Source organism: Perissodus microlepis, chromosome 16, assembly GCF_051167445.1.
Source record: "Perissodus microlepis isolate ML-2025 ecotype Zambia chromosome 16, ASM5116744v1, whole genome shotgun sequence".
Taxonomy (NCBI): Eukaryota; Metazoa; Chordata; class Actinopteri; order Cichliformes; family Cichlidae; genus Perissodus; species Perissodus microlepis.
The window spans coordinates 10,416,195-10,434,548 of NC_140476.1; the positions used below are offsets into that span (position 1 = coordinate 10,416,195).

The following is an 18,354-nucleotide window of genomic DNA, read 5'->3' on the forward strand; positions in this document are numbered from 1 at the left end:
GATAGATATAGAAATATAGAATTCCTAAAATATATTAAATTCAAACATTTGAACTGTCAGCAAATCACACGGCAGCAATGTAGAAGGAGGAGTCTTCTCCAACATCCTGCCTTAAATTTTGCAGCTTTCTAAAGCAAGTGCACTTACAGTAAAGGTGCCAATATTATAGTTAATGATGTTTTTACATATCAAGGTAGCAAAATGAATACATCTAGTATAGTTGTGTTTTCTCTGACTGGTTTCAGTGCAACTGTGAACTACAGAGTCACACTTTTCTTTCTCACTTTGCTGTGTTATTTTCTCATTTTGATGGTAAACATATCTCTTATTTTAACTATAATATCAGATCAAAACCTACATGAACCCATGTATATATTTTTGTGTTCCTTGTGTATTAATGGACTTTATGGGACTGCTGGGTTTTTTCCCAGATTTGCCTTTGATCTGTTGTCTGACACACATCTAATCTCATATGTTGGATGCCTTTTGCAAGTGTTTGTTATATATTCAAATGCAAAGGTTGACTACTCTACTTTAGTCCTAATGGCTTATGACAGATATTTGGCCATATGTAGACCACTGGAGTATCACTCTGTAATGTCTGTACGAAGGACTGCGGTGTTAGTCACTCTGTCCTGGCTTGTTCCTCTCTGCTTTGAGACTCTCGTCATAAGCTTAACGTCAACACTTAAATTATGTGGCTCCAACATAAACAAGCTTTACTGTGAGAACTGGTCAATTGTCAAACTTGCTTGTGGTTCAACAAAAGTGAATGACATTGTCGGGCTGATTCTCATCACCTTTTATTGTTGTCATGCTGTCTGCATTGCATGTTCATATGTGCAGCTTGTTAATGTAGCTTTAAAATCTAGAGCAGGTAGGAAAAAGTTCACACAGACTTGTGTGCCACATTTATTTTGTCTGCTGAATGTCACGACTGCTTTGCTTTTTGATCTCATGTTCTCGAGGTTTGGATCAGCATCTCTGCCACAGCATTTAAAGAACTTCATGGCCATTGAATTCCTCATCATCCCTCCTATTTTAAATCCAGTTTGTTACGGTTGGGTCCTGACTAAAATTCGAAGGCGAATGATATTTTTGTGTAGGCTAGCATATCAAAGATTCGGTGTAAAAAGCCAATAGTATTAAAAGATTGACACTGATATTCAGATAAAAAAGGAAAATATGATACATGTTACTAGTATGATAACATTTAACGATGGATGAATGATTGATTTGATTAATGGCCACATAATGTCTCATGTTTCCATTTCATTATAATTCGAGTTCTAAAAGTTCAGTATGGAGTTATGTGATGTAAAATTATCAAATGTAAATTTATGTAAAGCCATGTCTTATTTTTAGCTATGATTTGAGCATTGTGATGAGAGACAGATGCTTAATTTCTTGGATTCTGGTGAATTCTTAAGCACTACTTTATTATGTGTCAATGTAAAGTACAATATGCACATAATTATTCTTATTTTTATCTAAAAGTAAAGCAATTATTCTCAACTTTTCTCATTTAATATAATTCCTGCAGAGTCAGAACACGAAAGGTGTGACAAGTTGATTCTGTTTGATATCGGGGGGGGAATAACCTGCCTAAATGTGCATGTGTCATCTATTCATGAATTCATTTATTAAATGCTGGACATTAGCTCACATGTGCATCAGCAACATTTGTTCAAAAGATATCTGTCTGTGTACAAAGAATCAAGATGGCATTTGTGATAAAGATATAATATGTTGCCTTTCTTGAAAATCCATTGCTAACTGCATCAGATACGTAGTACTATAGGGCCGGACTCACAATGTTGGACAACACAGAATTCACACATCACACAACTCTTTTGGACACAACAGGGTCAAATCTAAACAAGGACCATTTATAATTTGTAGATTTATAACCAAACAGATGCAAATAGTTTATTTTAGCTTTCTACTGACAACAGCATGAATCTGTCACTGAAAGGGCATGAGTAATGTAGTCACAAAAAAATGCAAATTACATTACTTTTGCTTTTTCTCAGTCTCTCTGAATCTCAGGTGGAGGTTTGCAGGAGAAAAATTGCTGAGTAACAATCAAGCTCCCTCGTGCTCCTAAAAACGGCTCATCTGCTAATGTTGCTTTTCTCTCTGCCTTGAAGTCACCTTGGTAGTTATCTGAAGACTTCCTTACATGTTCAGTACCTCAAGAATCTCCTGGATTCATGGAACATTCCTAACATTGCAACCTCCCCACTGCTGCCTTGATGTAAAAGTTAGATGCAGCTTCTGGGTCTGAATAGTTAAGTGCTTTAAATCTGCATTATTTTTAATAATGGCCACCAGGAGGTGATACCTGTGGTTGCAAAAAGACATCTACATGCATGTGGGGAAAAAGCTCCTCAGACTTGACTCTAAACACTTCCCTGCTTAGTTTAGGGTCTTAGTCATTGATTTTTGGGTCATGTTGAATAAAAATTAAATAAACTTTGTATATCCCCTGTTTCAGAAAGAAGGGATATTTGGGCTATTCTCAGTCAGAGTCAGGCCTGTTCCTATCTTATCACATCTGGTTTCAAAACCAAGGTAGTGATTGGACTGGTGACGGGGAAAATGTTAATCCCAAGGCTTTAAAATGGGACTGACGAATGGTAAATGGTAGTGATGGCCAAATGAAGCTTTCTAAAGCACTGAAGCTTGTATTGAAAAACGGTTCACTACTCGAAGCTTTTCAACACAGTCCTCTCTGGTGACATCTGGTGGCCAAAAATATGAAGAGCAGCTTGAATCCACAAAATAAAACCAACCGCTTCATCATGACTGCTCACTCTACAGAGTGGAATTCTGTCTGATATTGGGCCTCCGTTGTGTTGCTTTAAACGTGTATTTTTGGGGGGTTAAAAAAATGTGGTTTATTTGTTTAATAAATAATCTTGACCAGTAACCTCTCCTTGTTCAAACATGCACCATGGTGTGGTCTTTCTTTGCCTGTGACTTCTTGATGTTGGTAAATACAATAATTGAAAAATACCACATTACATATAATATACATATAATAATGTACAACACATTATGGAGTATGCTTCTGCTGTGAGGTCCTGCCTCCATGCACTTGTGCAAGTGCTAGACGGGTATATTTATAAATAATATTATATTAGGGAAATTTTCCTAGACATATTTTTGACCTGGGGGTAGAATTGATTGTGAAATGGAAAGGGAAAATGCTTATGAACTTGCAAATTAAAAACATGATGCATTTAAAGTAAACCTTTTTCATTTTTATTTAAGAAGAGAATTTGTTCTAGTGTGCGATGGCTGAACCTGTTCCTTTTCGTGGAGATCATTTCTCCTGCCTTAAGGAAATTCCCTTCACATGGCACAGAGGAGGCTGGAGTGCAGAGAAACTGGTAGAGATGCAGTTATACAGTCTATCTGGGCCACAAACTATCAGCTAAAGAGAATAAATAGATTAAATTACTGCACATTTGGCAGACTAACATTTTCAGATTAATTAAACAATAAAATATATATTTTTATAACATTACATGTAAAGAGTCAAGTGAAAGTTATTTAATGATATTTATATTATGAAAGCAGATTTTTTTGACATTTTAAGTTTTTTTCCCATTATAAGATAAAATAAACACGCACAAAACAAAAGCAAACGGCCAGAACACAAAGCTGGAAAACCCACCCGATTGACCAAAATCAACTCAAAATACTCCCACACAACAAAACCTTCTCTATTCCTGGCTGGCTTCAAGTCTCTCAGTGGAATGATCAGTGGTTCGCTATCTGTCACTCTTCTGCCCTCAGCTGAATGTCTCTATCCAGCTTATGCAGTGAGCTAAACATTAAATGGCTTCAGTAAACACTCAGGAGACCGCGTGGCATTCTTCAGAGCTTTACTGATCCTTATTTTTCTTTTTTGTAAAAAGATTATGCCTTTTCAAGGGCGTCAGATGCAGGAAATTACAGAGACACAGAGAAATGGACCTTCCCTGTCGAGCCCTGGGAGAAAACCACTGCTTGCGCTCTAACATGGCGCGACCCTGTCAACCCACTAGATGGCAGGCTTTGCCCAGACAAGATCAGGAATAAACATATTTTCTGACACGTTGCAACAGTTAATTACAGAACGAATGATTACGCCATATAACAAACTTAGAAAAAACATACCTTAGAAATAACAGGAGGGACAGAATACTCCCCGCCTGACGTCTGCAGGACGTCACACCAACTAAAGCTGAATCCCACTATTACAAAGGATATTAAGAGTCTTTCAGACTTAGCTCTTAGGTACCAGCAAGACGACTTCACTGATGGGTCTCAGGTACACTCTACATTCGCCACTGCGGATGATCTTGACTTCGATCTTCCTTACTCTGCCATCTTGACTGGGGAAGGTCTTTGTGACTAGCCCTAGTGGCCAGTCAATCCTGTTTTCTTGTCCCTCTTTGAGCAGGACCACATCTCCAACTTGTAGATTGGGCTTTGATGCCCTCCACTTGCGACGACCCTGTAGTCCGCTGAGGTACTCTCTCCTCCATCGTCCCCAGAAGACGTTGGCCAGGTACTGTACACGTCTCCATTGCGATCTAAACAGGTCCTGATCGTGGAACTGACCTGGTGGTACTGGGGGCGCACCAACCTTTTGTGTGAGTAGCATGGCAGGAGTGAGAATCTCAGGATGCTCTGAGTCAGCAGAAACTGTGGTAAGTGGCCTTGAGTTGACTATTGCAGTGACCTCTGCCATGAATGTCACTAACACCTCATGTGTGAGCTTTGCATTTCCGTGCTGCAGCAGCATTACGTCAAGGATCCGCCGACTGACGCCAATCATGCGCTCCCAAGATCCAGCCATGTGCGATGCATGTGGAGGGTTAAATTGCCACTCACAGCTTCTGTCTCCAAGATACGTGTTGATTTTGTCATTATGACAACCCTTCTTGTCGATTTGGAGTTCTCTGCAAGCACTCACAAAGTTTGTGCCGCAGTCGGATCTGAGTAGCTTAACAGCACCTCGCATGGCAACGAAACGGCGCAGAGCATTAATGAAAGATGAAGTGTCCATTGCTTCTATCACTTCGATATGTATGGCACGAGTGCTCATACACGTAAAGATCACTGCCCATCTCTTGGCCTCTGCTTGACCTCCTCGTGTCTTTCTGACTGTAACAGGCCACGGACCAAAAACATCTAGGCCCACACACGTGAAAGGAGGGTCTGTACACATTCTGTCTTCTGGTAGATCTGACATGATCTGCTCTTGTTGCTTGCCCCTTAATCTGCGGCATATGACACAGTTGAAGATGACACTACTGACGGCTCTTTTCCCACCCACAATCCAAAAACCTGCAGCTCTGATTGCCCCTTCGGTGAAGTGTCTGCCCTGATGACATACTTGTGCGTGAAAGTGTCTGATTATGAGCTGGGTTATGTGGTGTTTACTGGGAATGAGCATGGGGTGTGTCTCATCTGTTGACAGTTGAGCTCTTGCGAGCCGGCCACCGACCCTAAGAACTGCATCAGCGTCTATGTAAGGACTCAGCTTGCTAAGTGGACTTTGTGTGCGAATGGACTCACTCTGCTCCATGCGCTTGATGTCATCCGCATACACCTCTTTTTGAACTGCACGAATGATAGTAACCTTGGCCTGCTGGAGCTGTTCTTCTGTAGCATAGTTGTTGCACTTGTGCCATCCACGACATGCGCTCTCTGTTTCTCCTTTAAAGGACTTGGCAATGTGCAGCAGTCTGGCAATAGTTTTCAGCAGACGGCTCCAATTTGAGAATCTCTCGAACCTTGTGGTCCCGAGCTCTTTTTTTGACAGAAAGGTGGCACAGGATACGATATCTGGGCGCAGCTCAGTGTCGTTTTCAGGGCAAACAAGGTCAAAAGGTTCTTTCTGTATTTGTCGTTGGCCTGAATCTGTAAGGAAGGCAGGTCCGCTAAGCCATGTAGAGTGAGACAGATGCTCAGCGGGCAGTGCTCGTGTGGCATGGTCAGCTGGGTTTAGCTGTGTGGGTACGTAATGCCATTGGTGGGTCTGGGTAGAACGCCTAATGCGCTCCACACGGTTATGCACATACACATAAAAGCGTCTTTTTTCATTGAAAATATATCCAAGGACCACCTTCGAGTCGGTGTAGAAGTTCACCTCATCGATAGTAGTGTGAAGCTCCTGCTGGACCATTTCCGCCACTTCTACAGCCAGCACAGCAGCACAAAGTTCCAGTCTTGGAATTGTGATGTCTGGTTTTGGAGCCAGCCTGGCCTTTCCAAGAAGAAACCCAACTTCACTGAGCCCATTGCCTGCTGTGAGTTTCAGGTAAGCGACGGCTCCAACAGCTTTTGTGGATGCATCACAAAAAACATGCATTTCTTTTCTCTGAGATTCAGATAGTGAGATGGATGTATACATGCGGGAGATCTTGAGCTGTTGTAAGTGCTTTAGGGAATCTTTCCATTGCTGCCACTTGTCCTGTTTCTCCCTCGGCAGTGGTGCATCCCATTCGCTAATGTCCATAGAAATCTCTCTCAGAATGGAGCGGCCTTCGATGCTGACTGGCACAGCGAAGCCAAGTGGGTCATACAAACTGTTGATGACTGACAATACACCACGTTTGGTGAAAGGCCTGTCATTGATTTCAACTTGAAATGACAATTGGTCTGTCGACAGGTCCCAGCCTAACCCAAGGCTGCGTTGCATGAGTGGGGCGTGTTGTCCACGTTGGAGTTCCTGCGGGCCTGTGGCTAGATCTTCACTTGGGAAGGCACTGACGACTACAGGGCTGTTGGATGAGATCTTGTGAAGGCGGATGTTAGACTGAGCCAGCATCCTTTGTGTTCTGTGAAGGACGTCAATCGCCTGGGTCTCAGAGGGAAATGACTTTAGCCCATCATCTACATAAAAATGGTGCTCAATAAATTCCCTTACATCACGGCCATATTCTTTCTCTCCTTCCACAGCAGTTTTCTTGAGTCCATAGATAGCAACTGAGGGGGACGGGCAATTCCCAAAAACATGGACTGTCATGTGAAACTCGTCCACTTCTCCATCCAGGTCGTGATCGCGGAACCACAGGAAACGCAGATAATCACGATGGTCCTCTCTGACCGTGAAGTTGTGAAACATCTGCTCCACGTCGGCCATCACAGCATGTGGGTCACCTCGGAATCTGAGAAGCACGCCCACAAGGCTGTTATTGAGATCTGGGCCTTTACACAGCACTTGATTCAGAGACACATTTTCGAACTGGGCGCTTGAATCGAAGACTATTCTGATTTTTGCTGGCTTTTGGGGGTGGTAAACACCAAAGTGTGGGAGATACCAGCATTCTTGGTGGGGTTTGAGAGGGGGTGCCCTTTCTGCATGACCTTTGTCAAAGATCCTTTTCATAAACTCCACATAATGATCTTTCATCTCCGTCTTTCTCTTTAATGTCTTCCATAGGGACATGAGGCGGTTGAGAGCCTGCTCTCTGTTGTTGGGTAAGCGACGTCGGGGATGACGAAAGGGCAGGGGGGCGACCCAGTTATTTGCATCATCTTTAGCAAACTCTTTGTGCATAATGTTCAGAAACGTCTTATCTTCTGCAGAGAGTGCCATTTTGTCATCATCAGTAGTTTGTTGAAAGATGTGTTTGCCCAGTTCATCTTTGACCTGTGTGCTCTCAAAAAGGGGGCATTCTTCTGTGATCTTCACCTTTGTGTAGATTCTGTTGCCACAGGGAGAGAGAAAACTGGGGCGGCCATTATCCAGTATGTTAGTCTTGTAGGAGTTCACTGTGGGTCTGTGAGCTCCCGAGAGGCAAACATCCCCAACAATTACCCATCCAAGATCAAGCTTTTGGGCATAAGGTGCTTCATTGGGCCCATTTGCCTGGCGTCGAACCTTGTGAGCCTGAATTACATCACGGCCTAAGAGGAGGAGAATATCTGCCTCTGGATCAAGAGGGGGTATTTGTGCGGCTATGTGAGCTAGGTGATGATGAGCAGCTGCAGCTTCTGGGGTGGGTATCTCACTCCTGTTATCAGGAATCTGATTACACTCTGTCAGTGTTGGTAGTGGTATGGACACTTTTCCGTCAACACCCTCAATGACAAAGCCGTGAGCTCTACGGCCTGTTTTGTTCGTTGTGCCAGAGCATGTTTTCATTGTGTATGGAAAGGCTTCACCATGTACATTAAACATGTCAAAAAAGGGAGAACGAGCCAGTGACACATTACTTTGGTCGTCTAAAATTGCATACATTTTCGTTTTCATTTGAGGGGCTGTGCTGTGATATACTTTCACCATGCAAATTTTAGAACAAGACCGTCCTTGTTGTCCCTGTCCACATACCTCAGTGCAGTTAGATGTAGTCACTGTGGAGCTCGGGATGTCTGGCTCCCCGCCGTGTGCCTCTGGTGTAGAATCAAAGCTCCCACTTGTCCAAGAGGGTGGCCCGGCATGCATGGCGGAGATGTGGGTATCGCTTTTGCACTCCAGACAACGAATATCAGCTTTACAGTCTTTGGCCCTGTGTTCTGTTGATGAGAGACACTTGTAACAGATCGAGAGCCCTTTGAGCAGACTTTTCCGCTCATCCAGTGTTTTCATCCTAAACCCTCTACATTTTGCAAGTGAATGGGGCTTCATGTGTACTGGACACTGTTTGTCGGGATCAAGAGAGTGAGTGTTAGATTTGTTGCTGGGTGTGCCAACCTGTGTTTTGTTTGCTGTTAGCGGGGCTCTAAAATGTGATTGTCTCACCAGTGGCCTTTCTATCTTCATGTGCCCAGTGCTGTAATTTTGTAGGATGAAGCTGGGGTCAGTTTTCATTTCAGCATTGCTATTTACGAACTGGACAAAGTAGGAGAAAGGCGGATAGTGCACTCTGTGTTCTTTCTTATACTTGGACCCCTGTTTGATCCATGACTCTTGCAGGGTATGTGGGAGTTTTTCCACAATTGGGTTTATGCCTCTTGGAGTGTCGAGAAAGCTGAGGCCTGGCAGATATCCTTCGTTTTTTGCTGCTTCAAGTTCCAGGAGGAGATCTGCAAGTTCCTGAAGAAGGTGATTGTCTCTCGGAGTAACTCTGGGAAAGCTCTCTAGGCGTTTGAACAGAGAAGCTTCAATAACTTCTGATGAGCCATAAATCCTGTCTAGCCTTTGCCATAAACGCTGCAGACCTGTTTCTGGATTGTTAACATGGACAGCCCTGATTCTCAGAGCATGCTGGAGAGACTCCCCACTAAGCCACTTAGTAAGCAGATCAAGTTCTTCACTGCACTTTAGGTTTAAATCTTCAGTGGCATTGTGGAACATAGATCTCCATGCTAGATAAGTCTCTGGCTTGTTATCAAACACTGTCAGTCCTGCTGTCAGTAGGTCACGACGTGAGAGGAGGGCAACGAGGTCTGATACATCTGCTTGTCGTTGTGGTGTGGCTGCTCCAACATGGTTGGACCAATGGGGAGGTGGAAGTTTGAGCTGCCAAACGGGTGGAGAACTGGGGGGGTACCCACGCGCAGCTGCTGCTGATATGTCTGGCCCTGTAGTGTGGGTGTTGTCTAAGTCACATTTTTGCTCTCTACTGTGTTTTGACTCACCTTCCATATTAGTGTTGTTGTGGAAGTGGGTATCTACATACTCTTGAGTGCGGCTGACAGCCGCAGCTATTGTGGCAGGGATGTCTGATGGCTTCACAGACTCTGCTTGGTCCAGAACTGCAGCCTCTAGGACCCTTGCGGCTGCATGTGCTGCTTCTGCTTCTCCCTCCTGCTTCAGAGCATTTAGCGCTGCCTCCATCCGGGCCTTTTCGACCTCCATGTCTATTTGGCATTTGGCATATTCTGCTCTTGCTCGAGCAGCTTCGGCTTCAGCTCGTGCTCGTGCTGCAGCAAGGCTTGCTGCTGAGCTGTTTGACCGGCGTGAAGCTGCTGATCTGCATTCCGACCTGACTTCCAGCTGTGAAAGCTGCGAGGTGTCTCTGTGGTTGGACATGATTGCTGTCGCTGGAGTGGAGTGTCTCAGGATCCTGGCAGTGCACTTGATGCGTGGACAATCTTTTTACTCTTCTGCCCTCAGCTGAATGTCTCTATCCAGCTTATGCAGTGAGCTAAACATTAAATGGCTTCAGTAAACACTCAGGAGACCGCGTGGCATTCTTCAGAGCTTTACTGATCCTTATTTTTCTTTTTTGTAAAAAGATTATGCCTTTTCAAGGGCGTCAGATGCAGGAAATTACAGAGACACAGAGAAATGGACCTTCCCTGTCGAGCCCTGGGAGAAAACCACTGCTTGCGCTCTAACATGGCGCGACCCTGTCAACCCACTAGATGGCAGGCTTTGCCCAGACAAGATCAGGAATAAACATATTTTCTGACACGTTGCAACAGTTAATTACAGAACGAATGATTACGCCATATAACAAACTTAGAAAAAACATACCTTAGAAATAACAGGAGGGACAGAATAGTCACCATCAAAACACCACAAATCCCGCAAATGATTCACTTCCTTATAAACCATTGAATCAGACACCGAAGCAGTTAGGCTCTAAATGAAGCTTCGGACGTCACTGATCACGTGACTCTGGCCAAACGAATCAAGCTTCGACACAGTGCTTCTGAAGCAGTGTGTTGATTTTTTTGACACACGCACCGGAGCGTCAGCTTCAAGCGGGCCATCACTAGTAAATGGTAGCTGTATCCATCTTTTATTCTGCTTGTTGACACTGGTATTTTTAAATTTTAATTTGGTCATTATCAGTAATTTGCTTCATAACTAAAAATGTTTTCGTGTAGCCATTTTGTCACATCACATTAGTGCTTTCTAAGTAAATTGCAGCCAGTTTTAGTACAGTGGGAGTGAACACTGGTCTGTAGGTAGGCCCTAGTGTGGCTGTAGCTGGTGAAATGAAACTGTACTCCTAAGGTTGTCTATTTAATGTTTTTTCTCTATGCTGGTCTCAACGTTTCTCTCATATAATACACAAAACCTATTTAGAAGATTAATTTGTTAATTTGTATTCAGTGGTAACGACCAGGTTATGTATTTGAGCCCATTATTCTTTAACAATGGGACTGTGTGTGCAGTCTAAGTCCATTGCAACTAACATGGTGGTAAGTAGACAAGTAGAGGCTGCCCACCTTGTCAGAAGTTGTTTTTTGTGTTGATTTTGCAATAACTCAATAAAATCCTAAATATCTACATTTTTGTTGCTCTTTAGTTTCTTTATCAGGGAAAGCTCACCTGTCCTTTTTTGATTTTTGGCCCAGTTTACTCTGTACTAGAGAAAGGTTACATGAGACTGGGAAGCATTTTTTTCATACCTCCATTAAGGAGATATTTCTCCATTAGATACTATTACCTCTCTCTTGCTTCCTCAAAGGAAAACACTGTAAGGTCTTGTAATTAGTCAGTGACAAACATTTGTCTATTTCAGTGTTACTGGCTGTTTACAAGCTGAGAATATTTTCATTTATGAAATAAACTCTAGTAAACATTATTTTTGACTGTTATTTTCAGTAGAGATGATTCTTGTACACACTGTCCTGAGGTTTATTTCACTAAAAATAATTTTACAAATAAGAAAATATTTTTATTTGTTCCTTGGTGTTAATATTACTGGACTTGTAGCAGAGAGTTTGGCCCACAGCTACATCAGCCTGGAGACTGCTGCTCCCTAAGCATCACACACACTTAATGTCCTGGGAATAAAAGAGTGCCCTGGATTAATGGTCATTAGTCCAGTAATCATCATGTTTACTTGATAATCTTTTATTATATTATTATCTTCTGTTAGTAATAGCATGCTAATCATGTTTGCAGGGAGTTGTCTCAAAAGAAAGGTCTCCAGAGAAGTTTTTTTTTCTTTCAACAAAAACACACAACTCAGTCATGCATGATGTTTGCTTTACTTTTATTATATACTTGCTATTATTTCCATTTTAATAGTACAATCATTTAAAATAATTCACCAAAACAAAGAATATTGTAACCATAAATATACATTAATTAGTGTGAAAATGCATCTTTCAACATATTCATAGCCACAAATCGACCAGATGGAGTTCGCCATTTTGCAAAATAACGTTTTATGCATGTGGCTAAAAACTGGCCACATATGTAGTAGACTAAAGATGGAGCAGATGTCATAGGTTCCTGAGGTGTGATTTTATTTCATGCTTGCACCTTCAGACTTAAGATGTAGAGGATCATACCTATGTTTGAGAAGGGTTCCCTTTCACCAAAGAAGCAAAAACATGCAGGAAACATGCCACACGACAGTCATCTTCATAAAATGTCATCTTTGTCTTCTTCACCTCATTCGTCACGTCATCTCATGAATGGAATCAGGGCTCTGACACACAAAAATGTGAATAAATGTGCTACTTTATTCCTGATATTGTCATTATTTTGATTCTCAGACGATTAAACATGTGACCCTTCAGAATTCCGGCAACAAGCCAGATAAACAACAATAACTGGGCTTTTCTTGAGTGGGCAAAAGGTGTCCCCCAGGGTTCTATTTTGGGATCTGCTTTATTTTCTGTTTTATACATGATTTGGGTAAAAGCTTTCTAGAAAAAATAAATCTTTATGCTGATGACACTGTCATATAAACATTTGCACCCTCTGTAGAGCAGGCAGTGAATGCATTTCACTTATTACAATCCATTTTTCTGCATTTAAAATTGGTTTTAAATGTTCATAAAACAGAATTACTATATACTATATTACTATATTGACTTTGCAATTTTCTCTGTAAAGGATGTGGTATTAAGGGTGTGCGACTATCGTAGTGTGTAGTGTGTTGCAGATCAGTTTATTGAGTCTGTTATATCTGCAACCCTCAACCTTCTGCCCCATCATGCAACAGCATAGAGAATTGTTCTGAAATGTTCAGTGTAATAATAAGTGTACTTCCATGTCTGTGCTTCCTTGCCCTCCCTAACTAGGGCAAAAAATGGCTCCACCTGGGGAGAGCAATTGGCACAAATCCATAGTTTCCTTCTCTCTGGATATTCTTTTTATAATGAAACGAAAGCTGCTGCTGTGTGTGGATGAACAGCAACCCTGAGTATAAATAAAAGATGCTGAAAAGCAGAAAAATGTCATCCGGTCTGCCATGGTCATTTACAAATACCAATTAGTGTCTCCAATAGGACATGGATTGTCCAGCATTTTGGCTAAACTAAACTCAAAGATGTTCAAAGGATGACCGGAGGGCAGAGGGGAACTGTTTTGGCCACTTGGTGAATGTTACCCTGAAGCTCTGGTGTCATATGGAAACTATGAATTGTCCTACTGGGAGAGTTCATTGCTGAAATGGGCACAATCAGTGACAGCTTCTTGGGGTATGATTATGAAGAAAGGTCTGGCTGATCTGAACCTGAGGGGTATTCTGTTCTTGGACTCCTTTGCAAACTACAGCTTGTCTATAACAAACACAATGCTTAAATATAAGGGTATTCATAGATGAGCATGGCACCAGGACACATTAGGCCATAGGTTGATGATCGATTTTGTAATAGTTTCACCAAATTTGCAGCTGGATGTTCTACACTCTGGAGAACAACATGATACAAGATAATTAACAAGACCGACGACGGAATGGAGCAAGTGTCAACCACCTCCTCTACATGGATGACATCAAGCTGTATGGCAGGAATTACCCATACCACTAGGATCAACATGAACGATATCAGAATGTTGTTTTGACTTGGAAAGTGTAGTTGATTTTTTTATATGAAAAGTTGAGAATGTGGAAATTCAAATCCAATTTTGGACCACTTAAGAAACATTTGAATTTCCCTTGAGAAGAATAAAAAGGTTATTATCCTCTACAATTCTGAAAACCTGTGGAATTTATGGTAGTTAAAACAAACAAAAAACTCTGCCAAAGAGGAAGACTGCCATTGTCTCTAACTCTGGACCTCAAGTTTAGCCACGCCCACCTCATTCTCCTCCTCGGTGCTGCAGCCATAAATACCAGCAAAAGAGTTTGTCTTGTTTAGTTGGGAGAAGTAGCTGAACTTATTGTTATGTATTCTTAGCATGTGAAGAATCTCTGGAATTGAATCTTGTAAAGTATAAACCTGCTTGCTTTTTGTTTTGTGATTCCTGATGTTTGATTATTATTAGTTTGTCTTGTTCATTTCTTAAGCTCTTATAAGCCAAATTGTGTTGATATCTGGTGAGCACAGTAACAGGGTCATTGCAGCAGATTTCAATGCAAGACACCCTACGAGACCACCCATCTCCCATGCTACAGTTAGCAAACTGCTTGCTAAGTTTCGTAAAACTGGTTCAGTGTTGGATTTGCCAAAATGTGGACGCAAGAAAACTGTCACTAATGAAGAAACATCAGTGGCTGTCCTAGCTTCATTCAGCAAGAGCCCACAGCGTAGCACTCGCCGCATGTCACTGGAGAGTGGCATTAGTTGAACATCCCTTCGGCGGATATTAGCTACTCACAAATGGCACCCTTACAAACTCCAGCTACTGCAGCATCTCAACGAGGATGACCCAGATCGGCCCACAGAATTTGTAGAATGGGCAAAACAAAAATTGGAACAGGACCCTCAGTTCACGCAGAAGATTTTGTTCAGTGATGAGGCAAACTTTTATGTGAATGGTGAAGTTAACAAACAAAACCACCGCTATTGGTCTGACACTAACCCACATTGGATGGATCCCTCCAAGACTGTTGGAACAACAAAAGTGATGGTTTGGTGTGGTATATGGGGTACAACGATAGTGGGTCCATTCTTCATCAATGGAAACTTCATGGCCACTGGATATTTGAAATTGCTACATGATGATGTGTTTCCCTCTTTATGCACTAAAGCTGGCACATTCCCTGAGTTTTTCCAGCAAGATGGTGCACCACCACATTATGGGTGCCAGGTCCGAGCATTCCTAGATGAACAGTTTCCTGGAAAGTGGATTGGTCGTCGTGGGCCAGTTGAATGGCCCCCAAGGTCTCCCGATCTGACCCCCTTAGACTTTTATCTTTGGGGTCATCTGAAGGCAATTGTCTATGGTGTGAAGATGTGCAGCACCTGAAACTATGGATACTGCATGCCTGTGCTGGCATTTCTCCTGCAGTGTTGCTATCAGTGTGTGAAGAGTGGGAGAAGAGGGTTGCATTGACAATCCAACACAATGGGCAACACACTGAACACATTTTATAAGTGGTGAGAAACTTGTAAATAACTCATGAAAGAATAAAGTTAGGTTGAAACCAAGCACACCATTGTTTTTCTTGTGACATTACCAATACGTTTGATGTGTCACATGGCCCTCTTCCTATTGAAAAAAACAAAAGTTGTATCCAAGATGGCCGATTTCTAAATGGCCACCATGGTCACCACCCATCTTGAGGAGTTTGCCCCCTCAGATATACTAATGTGCCACAAACAGGACTTTAATATCACCAACCATTCCCATTTTATTACGGTGTATCCATATAAATGGCCCACCCTGTATATTGCTGCCGTGTCACTAGCTGACAGTTCAAAGGTTTTAGAATTCATACAGTTTAGGAATTCTATATTTCTATTTCTATATTTTCTACCACAGTCAAAGGAAAGCAATCTTATCCTGTCTTTAGCCTACAATACTTTTGAAGGAGCAAATTAATGTTTCTCTCTAAGAAAGAAAATTAACAACATTTATCGAGAATAAAAAGTCTCTTTTTTAAAAAAAATGGGAAAAGTGTGCCATTTTAATAATTGTTCATTAAGGGATGGATTCTTACATGAGGAAATCAGACAACAGTCTGATAATTATGTTACATTAATTTTATAACAAGAGTTTGTTGCATTTTTGTTTAAAACATGTCCCTTTGAAAAATTATTTCAAATGATAAAATGCTTTTACTACTTTAGCAGTGTATTTGGGATCCTTGTTTTGCTGAAAAATGAAGATGTTGCCAAACATTCCCTGTGCAACCTCCCCACTGCTGCCCCACAGACTTTATGTAAAAGTTTGACAGCTTCTGGGTCTGAAAGTGAAGTGCCTTAAACCTGTATTCTTTTAAATGGCCCCTGGAGGGTGATGTCAAGGTCAAGTTCAAGTTTATTGTCATATACAGAAAACATTGTAGCAACATTTACCCGTAATGAAACTCTTAGACTCGTGTTCCCCAACCCTGCATGAACATATAGTTTACAGGTATATTTAAAAACAACAACAACAACAACAACAATAATAATAATAATAATAATAATAATACTTATAATAGTATTAAAATGTAATAAAATAATACAAGTGTTAAAATGTTAAGAGAATTTAAAACAAATAGTTTAGTATTTACAGTTTGTGTAAAACTGTGCAGTGAGGATTTTCTTTTCAAGACCCTCAAAGCACTTTACAATTCCACTATTCATTCACGCTCACATTCATACACTGGTAGAGGCAAGGTACAGTTGTAGCCACAGCTGCCCTGGGGCAGACTGACAGAAGAGAGGCTGCCATATCGCGCCATTGGCCCCTCTGGCCATCACCAGTAGGCGGTAGGTGAAGTGTCTTGCCCAAGGACACAACGACCAGGACAGACAGAGCTGGGGATCGAAATGGCAACCTTCCGGTTACAAGATGAGCTTCCCAACCCCCTGAACCACAGTCGCCCTAATAACAGTAAAACACAAAACCTACAGTTTAGTTTTACACAAAACCTATAATAACAGTAAAACACAAAACCTCATTTAAAATTAAAACTAATATTTAGAAGATTAATTTATTATGTTGTATTCAGGGCTAAAGAGCAGGTTATGCATTTGAGTGCATGATTCTTTAACAATGGGACTTTGTGTGCAGTCTGAGTCCATTCTGTGTGACTAGGATGGTGGCAAGTAGACAACTAGAGGTTACCCACCTAGTCAGAACATTTTTTGTGTTGATTTTGCATTAACTCAAAAAAAAGCTCTTTAGTTTTGTAGTTGTTTTATCAATGAATTATCAATCATTTCTTTGCTTTTTGGTCTACTTTATTCTGTAAAAGTTACATAAGATTGGGGAACTTTTTTCATTAAATATCTCCGGTAAGGAGATATTTCTCCATTATAGACTATTATCTCTCACTTGGGTCCTCACATGTAAGCATCTTAAGGTTTTCTAATTAGTCAGTGACAAATATTTGTCTAATTCAATGTTACTGGCTGTTTACAAGGTGGGAATAATTTCATTTATGAAATAAGCTCTAGTATACATTAGTTTTGACTGTTATTTTCAGTAAAGATGAGTGTTGTACACATTGACCTGAGGTTTATTTGAATACAAATATATTTAAAAATAACAAATGCCCACAGAAAATATTTTTCTTTGTTCCTTAGTGCCTGATGTTAGTGGACTTCGAGCAGAGAGTTTAGCCCACAGTTACATCAGCCTGGAGACTGCTGCTCCCTGAGCATCACACACACACTTAATGTCCTGGGGATCAAGGAGTGCCCTGGACTAATGACCCTGAGGCTTAATCATCATGTTTACTTGATAATCTTTTAGTATATTTTTATCTTCTGTTAGAAATAACATGCTAATCACATGTGCATGGAGTTGTTGTGAAAGAAAGGTCTCCAGAAAGGTTGTTTGTTTTATTTCAACATATACACACAAATCAGTCATGCATGATGTTTACATCTTTAACTGAAGTCAGGGCTCTCACAGACAAAAATTTACATAAATGTGGTCATTTATTCTTGATATTATCATTGTTATTAATACTCAGGGGATTAAACATGCAACATTTCAGATTGGACATGCAACCTCTAATTTCCTCTGACCGTGGTTCAGGGGGTTGGGAAGCTCATCTGTAACCGGGTGGTTGCCGGTTTGATCCCCAGCTCTCTCTGTCCTGGTCGTTGTGCCCTTGGGCAAGACACTTTACCCTACCGCCTACTGGTATTGGCCAGAGGGGCTGATGGCAGCCTCGCTTCTGTCAGTCTGCCCCAGGGCAGCTGTGGCTACAACTGTGGTTTGCCTGTACCAGTGTGTGAATGTGAGAGTGAATGAATAGTGGAATTGTACAGCGCTTTGGGTGCCTAGAAAAGCGCTATATAAATGCAATCCATTATTATTATTATTACTCGTTACTTCAGTAATGAGTAATCTAACTAATTACTATTTCTATCATTACAACGCTGTTACCTTTACTAACAAGAGACCTGCAGGTATCAGGCTTGGGATGTTCTCCTTTATAGTGGACAGAAATTATTTTTTGGAGTGGCACAAATCATTTGTGTGGCATCTTATTTAATGAAGAACACCTGATTGTTATGTAAATAATTTGAAATGATTATTTAAAAAAAAAAAGGTAGAAGGTAAATGGCTGCAAATAACTTTGTTTGCAAAAATTGTGCATAGGATTTTAA

General features: G+C 41.4%; 1 protein-coding gene across 1 annotated transcript; it reads left to right on the top strand.

Moving 5' to 3' along the window:
* Nucleotides 1-201: 201 nt before the first annotated feature.
* On the top strand, nt 202-1,143 carry LOC146370433 (olfactory receptor 6N1-like). Its single transcript, XM_084954505.1, has one exon. The coding sequence runs from the start codon at nt 202-204 to the stop codon at nt 1,141-1,143; it is 942 nt and encodes a 313-aa protein (XP_084810631.1).
* The last annotated feature ends 17,211 nt before the right edge of the window (nt 1,144-18,354 follow it).